The sequence below is a fragment of the Solea senegalensis genome, linkage group LG10 (genome assembly GCF_019176455.1).
Source record: "Solea senegalensis isolate Sse05_10M linkage group LG10, IFAPA_SoseM_1, whole genome shotgun sequence".
NCBI classification, from domain to species: domain Eukaryota; kingdom Metazoa; phylum Chordata; class Actinopteri; order Pleuronectiformes; family Soleidae; genus Solea; species Solea senegalensis.
Genome location: NC_058030.1, coordinates 20,698,939 through 20,705,013, shown reverse-complemented (window position 1 = coordinate 20,705,013; position 6,075 = coordinate 20,698,939). Strand labels below are relative to the sequence as shown.

General features: G+C 41.0%; 1 protein-coding gene across 1 annotated transcript; it reads left to right on the top strand.

Annotated features, from left to right (window-relative positions):
* Positions 1 to 273: 273 nt before the first annotated feature.
* Positions 274 to 5,071, top strand: rad52 (RAD52 homolog, DNA repair protein). The gene is made up of 12 exons (XM_044036607.1): positions 274 to 478; positions 682 to 737; positions 1,768 to 1,869; positions 2,036 to 2,129; positions 2,217 to 2,284; positions 2,402 to 2,520; positions 2,610 to 2,685; positions 2,779 to 2,984; positions 3,397 to 3,575; positions 3,733 to 3,804; positions 3,911 to 4,168; positions 4,304 to 5,071. Exons 1-12 carry the CDS (start codon positions 469 to 471, stop codon positions 4,369 to 4,371), a joined length of 1,308 nt encoding a protein of 435 aa, XP_043892542.1. The 5' UTR covers positions 274 to 468; the 3' UTR covers positions 4,372 to 5,071.
* Positions 5,072 to 6,075: the final 1,004 nt, after the last annotated feature.

Genomic DNA, 6,075 nt, shown 5'->3' with positions numbered 1-6,075 from the left:
TTCTGTTAAATGGGAGTTTTTTCTCTCTGCTGCTGCCTAGTGTTTGCTCATTGTGTGAACTGTTCGGTTTCTCTTCTCTCCATGTTGTTGTCTATGTACACTGCCATGACACTTAATGCATGCTGTGACAGTTAATCTGTTGATCTGTAACACTCTTATTGGATGAAAGAAGCCTTCGTTATCACATCAAATCATGGACAGTAAGATGAAGTTCATCTCCCTCCATGTTTACATTCTTTGTGTTCAGAGAAAATAAAATTTCAATTCGAAAATGTTTATATTTGATGTGAGAATACTGTTTAAACCATATATCTATAGTCTATGATAGACGAAGCATTCTTTTTTCCGAGTGGCCCTGAAGGTAGCACCGAGTAAACTCCTCCTTCTCCGGTAGTCAGAGCGGGAAGTTACGAAACTGTAGAAAAAGAGTAACTGTGTGGTTTATTTCATACAAAACACAACACGGGAATGATAAATGGTGAGTTTGTGTTCATTCACACACACTTTTGAGTCGTGTCTTAAGTGGTGTTAACTTAGTTTCGGTTCATTTTAGCTTTCTATGACCAGGGTCACGTGTGTGGAGTGTGTTAAAAAGTGGGTCAGAGCTGCTGACTGTTGTTGTTTTTTAGTTATTACATTACAGCATATTAACATATTTTCATTGTTGCCTGTTTGTTTTAGAGACCATGTCCAGTAACGCAGAGGAGAGCAGCTCCTCTGCGCCCAGGTTTGGACAGGTAAGTGCTGTCTGTGCAGGAACAGGTTTAAGTCGATTGATTAGAGAAAAACAAAGCACTACTGCTCAAGTAATGTGTTGTGTGTGTGTGTGTCCATAGTTGTCTCACAATTAACTGTTGCCTAATACTCAGCGTAATTATCACCATGATAATAAGTCTTTATAGTGCAATAAATTACATTTTGAGGGTTGGCATGAGTTTCATTTTTGGTTTGGGTTTAAATGTCCCAGATAAATGAATGTATGGAAGTCATGATAACTGTGTGCGCACGTGTGTGTGTGTGTGCCTCTTTCTGATAGGGATGCACAATTATTGGACTTCTTGCCGATATCTGATATGCTGATATATCGGGAGTGCTTGGGCTCATAACTGATACCGGTACAATATATACATCTTTCATTTTCCCCAACTGTATTTAGTCTCATCTTTAGTGAAATTATCATAATAGTTTTCATGTTCACGTGGCAGCAGATGTAGGTATAACACGTCATTGTGCAAAGTAAATACATTTTAAAAATAGCTGTAGAGGGCACGAGCATAAAAGTCAAGGAGATATCGGCCTATTCAGCCTACTGTCTTAGTCATGAGCCATGTCGGTAGTTTCTTTACATTTTAAAGCCAATTTCTGCCGATACCGATATTGTGCCGATAATATCTTGCATCCCTACATTTTGTCCTTAGTCTAGGTAACAAAGAATAGAAATATAAAAAACAGGGGATAGCAGCAACTGATATCTGCAAAAATGCCAATATCACTAAAACATTTATTTTGCAATATGAAAATGTATATCTATGTCTGCAACATGAGCATGAAAAATATGTTAATTATATACAGAAGAGACTAAAGCGACCTCTGCAGTTAGGCGCAGGGAATAGTTTATTTCTATCCGTATCAGTGGCGGTTAACAGCCCATGCACTCCTGATATATTAGCTTATCGGATAACGGCAATAAGTCCAATATCATGCATTGATAATAAAAAATATAATACAAACTGTGTTTATTGTGTTTAAACTGTACTGTGTTGACAGTGTACCTACACAGCTGAGGAGTACCAGGCAGTGCACAGCGCACTGCGCCAGAGGCTGGGACCCGAGTACATCAGTAGCAGATTGGCTGGAGGAGGACAGAAGGCAAGTCAATATCTCCTGGCGTTTGTCTGCAGCTGCGAAACAAATGAGCACAATTTAAGTGGACTGGAGAAATTTGAATTTCTATAAATCATCACGATGTTCAAGTCACAAGCAAAATCAGGCAGCAATAAAAACTTTAAGTGGCTGTAATTTGGCTTTTTAACAGGTGTGCTACGTTGAAGGGCATCGCGTCATCAGCCTGGCTAATGAGATGTTTGGATACAACGGATGGTCTCACTCCATTTCTCAGCAGAACGTTGGTATGACTCAGAGCTGTTTTTAACGGAGGACACAGTTTTAATGACATAAGCCACCAGAGTAACAGGTGCTGTGCTTGTGTTTTACAGACTTTGTTGACCTCATCAACGGGAAGTTCTATGTCGGAGTCAGTGCTTTTATCAAAGTGATGCTCAAGGTTTGACGATTGTCATCTTTTCCTCTTCTTCCCTTTCTCTGCTCCTCGTGACATCCATGTGACTGTGTGTGTGACTGTGTGTGTGTGTGTGTGTGTTTATAATGTGCTTTCCCCTAGGATGGTTCATATCATGAGGATGTAGGCTATGGAGTTAGTGAAGGACTGAAGTCTAAAGCTCTGTCACTGGAAAAGGCAAGAAAAGAAGCTGTCACTGATGGCATGAAGAGAGCACTGAAGTACTGGAATTTACTTCTCATAACTATTTTATGAAGGAAAAATGATTTAGAGCACTTTATCTAAAATATATTTGTGTTGTCTTGTTAAGGTGCTTCGGTAACGCCCTTGGAAACTGCATTCTGGATAAGCAATACCTCTTAGCCATAAACAAGATCCCCAAACAGGTCAGATACTGCACACAAACCTCCAGCTTTAAGGTTTTCTTATTCAGAAAGTCTAATGGAAGATGAATCTTGTCACTTCTGTTCCACACAAAGCCTCCTCCTCCTGTTGACCCAGCCCAGACCAAGCGCACAGAGGGGGAACCCTCAGTGGAAAAGGCCCGGATGTCCAGTCTGATCAAAGAGGAAAAACGTGCATCTGCTGTCAGTCTGGCCAGGATACCGTTGGAGCCACAAGTCCTGCACCAGAACCGCAAAAGTTCTGAAGTCCATACTCCTAAGAGTGACCCTGCTCCTGACAGGTAGAGTGAGAACATCAGCTCCAGGTAGACATCACTGGTTTCTCATATCTCTTCTGATATCTACTGACAGATATTTAATCTAATATTCATAATTATGTCCTTATCATTGGTTCGAAAATCACCTGAAATTAAGAGTAAGAGTATTAGAGCTCAATGAGCTCTTTATTTCTACATTTCCTGCACTTTCATGTTTCTATCGTGGCCTAGAATAGACAAACCAAACTGCCTCTAAAAGAGACAGTAGTAGTTTCTCCTCCACACAAGGTGAGGGTTGTTCTCACAATAAAAAAAACTAAATCCTGCACAGTGACTCTTTACTGCCACCAAACAGCTCCTCATCATAGTGACTGTCCGTCATCTCTGATCTCCATCCTTCCTTTCTTCCTCCTCCTCCTCCTCCTCCTCCTCCCAGACCCGGCGTGGACTTGGTGGACGTTGTCGGGTCAGACCCCAAACAGCTGAGAAAGCTCCGGCAGCAGCAGCTGCAGCAGAAGTTCAGGAAAGAGATGGAGGCCAAGAAGCTGCAGCAGGAACAGGATCACACCACGTCTGAGGAGGTGGAGACCGCTTCGCGACCAGGATCCAGTAGAGGTAAGAAAGAAGGATGTCACAATTCTCTGTATAATATTGAACTGTTACGGCGTCCACGGTTCAGTATGTGCTAGTGAATTGTGAAAACAAAAAAAATACACTTTAGTCTCACTGTAGAGACTTATAATTTTTGTATGCATCTCTCTTTGTTCCCCAGATAATGGAGGTGGACCTGTAATGAGTGATGGCACTGATGCTGAACCCAACAACAGGGACGAGCATTTAGCAGGTGCTGTAAGCCACCAGCAGAGGGCGGCAGTATGGTGAGGCAACCTGGCTTCCTCCAGCTTTCACCAGTTGTGTTCACTGAGTTGTGATTTTGTCATCCTCCACAGACGATCCTGAGATGTGGAATTTCACTCTGGATGGGATTGAGGACCTGGACGTCCCCACAGCTCGACCGCCGTCCACAGAGCTGAGGCCCAGCACTCCTGGGAATCACCAGATGCAGACACGCAGTAAGACTCCACAAAGACCTCCAGGCAGACCTCCTGACAAGGGTCCAGCACACAGCAGGGGACAGGATGGGTTTCAGTACTCGGCTCAGTACCAGCACCAGCACCAGCACCGGCACCTGCACAAGGCAACACCAGGTGAACTTTCATTTACAGCGTCGATCATTTGTTAACTGACTCTGTCAGGGAAGATTTAGTGAGATAAGGGACTGCACTGCTTTGTCTTTGTTTGAGTTTCTATTTCTATTTAATCTGTACTTTCTGACTTTACAGGCACAGACAATTCCTTTAGTCCATACAGACAAGGACAGTACATGAAGAAACGTCGACTGGACAGCTGAAGGCTTCTGCAATTCAACCATGTTTTTATTTTTGTGTTCATATAGATTTTATAGTGTATACGTTTTGCTTATTTTTCAGTGATATGATGCAGTTATGTGGATTTGTAAATAAAATAAACTTGCCACATTAGTCAGTTGGCTGGAGTAATATTTTGACAAATTAATTTGTAGAACGAGGAGGAAATAAATCCTGAACAAATGCTCAGTTATTCACTTACAAATAAAGATGGCACATGTGGGTCATTACATTTAATTACACCAGTCTGCATGACAAGTGCTTTAATATTTTTATTTGTTTTTACATTTTGTACAATGTGGAAAAACATACACAAAACGGATGAATCACATGAAGTCCATATGTTGGGATCAGAGTTCAACAGATACTACTGTGTGTTAGTGGCCTCACAGTTCTGGACGGAGGTCAATGACAATGACTGATATTACACGGTAACACATTAGGCTTTGTTGTGAGCTTGTGCTGTACAGTGGCCAGGTTATCATATGTCATTTTAAACACCAGTGAAGCCAGCATGCAGGAATCATGCTGACAATCTGATTTCAAAGTTGCGTCTGTGATTTTGATAAATGGCAATTAAAAGACTTTCAGCAAGGCAAATAATAATAATAAAAAAAAGGGTCACGATTATTTCCAATATCAAAAACACTGAAGTCAGTAACAACCCTCATCAGCATGCAAATGTTTCCATTTCCCCTCAGTCTTATAAAACTTTGAACATTGCATATTCTGCATTGCAGTAACTCATTTTTTCTCTAGAGAAGTTTTACTATTTGTCCAATCTATAAGCAGGCAAAGGAGTCACAATGACGACATGGCACTCGTGTGACGTGGTGACAATAGTTGAGCCAGCGTGAGGGCGTGACAACTTTTTTTTTTTTTTTTTACTTTTATATACAGCTCATTTGCTGCACAAACAAATGCTTCAGTGAAAAACAGTTAAACAATAAATCCACAAAAAACAAATGTCAGCCAAAACCATGTGTAAATGAGCCAAATAGAAATTCACAGCGGATGAACACGACCAACACAAATGTAACTAGAGAGTAAACAAAGTGTTTCCACATTAGTCAGTGTGTGCTCTTTTGCTCTGCAGTCCTGCGGTTCCTCTCGAGTCGGGTGTCGCGTTGTGTTTACGGTCAAGTGAACTGGTTTTTCTGCAGTACAGTCACAGATACAGGACTAAAGGAATCTGGATCTCATCATTAAGGAGGATGCAAGGCACTAAAGTGTTGCTCATGTTTACAGAGTGCGTGTAGAATGGATCACCACAAGCACACTCTTAGTGACTGAGCAATACATGAAAGAAAGCATTTACCTCACGTTAACATATGTACAATAAAATAGAAAAGGGGGGCAGGGCAGTCATAGATATAAGAGCTTAATAAACCACAGGAATTCGCCCTGTGAGCTGAGTAGAATACCAATAACAACAACCCTGCAATTGCACTTTTTTTTATATTCGTTTAACTACATGTTGTTTAACAACCTTTAATAGTAATTACAGTGAGACAACATCAAAATCTGATGGCTGAATACAGGTCCATAAAGAACATTGGTTTTGTCTTATTAAATAACGAATACAAAAACAGACCACAGACAGAAAACCCCAGACACTTGTGAGATAAGTGGTGAAGGCTAAATGTTATAATGTGACTTTACTACGAACCTGTTCATCTAATAATGGA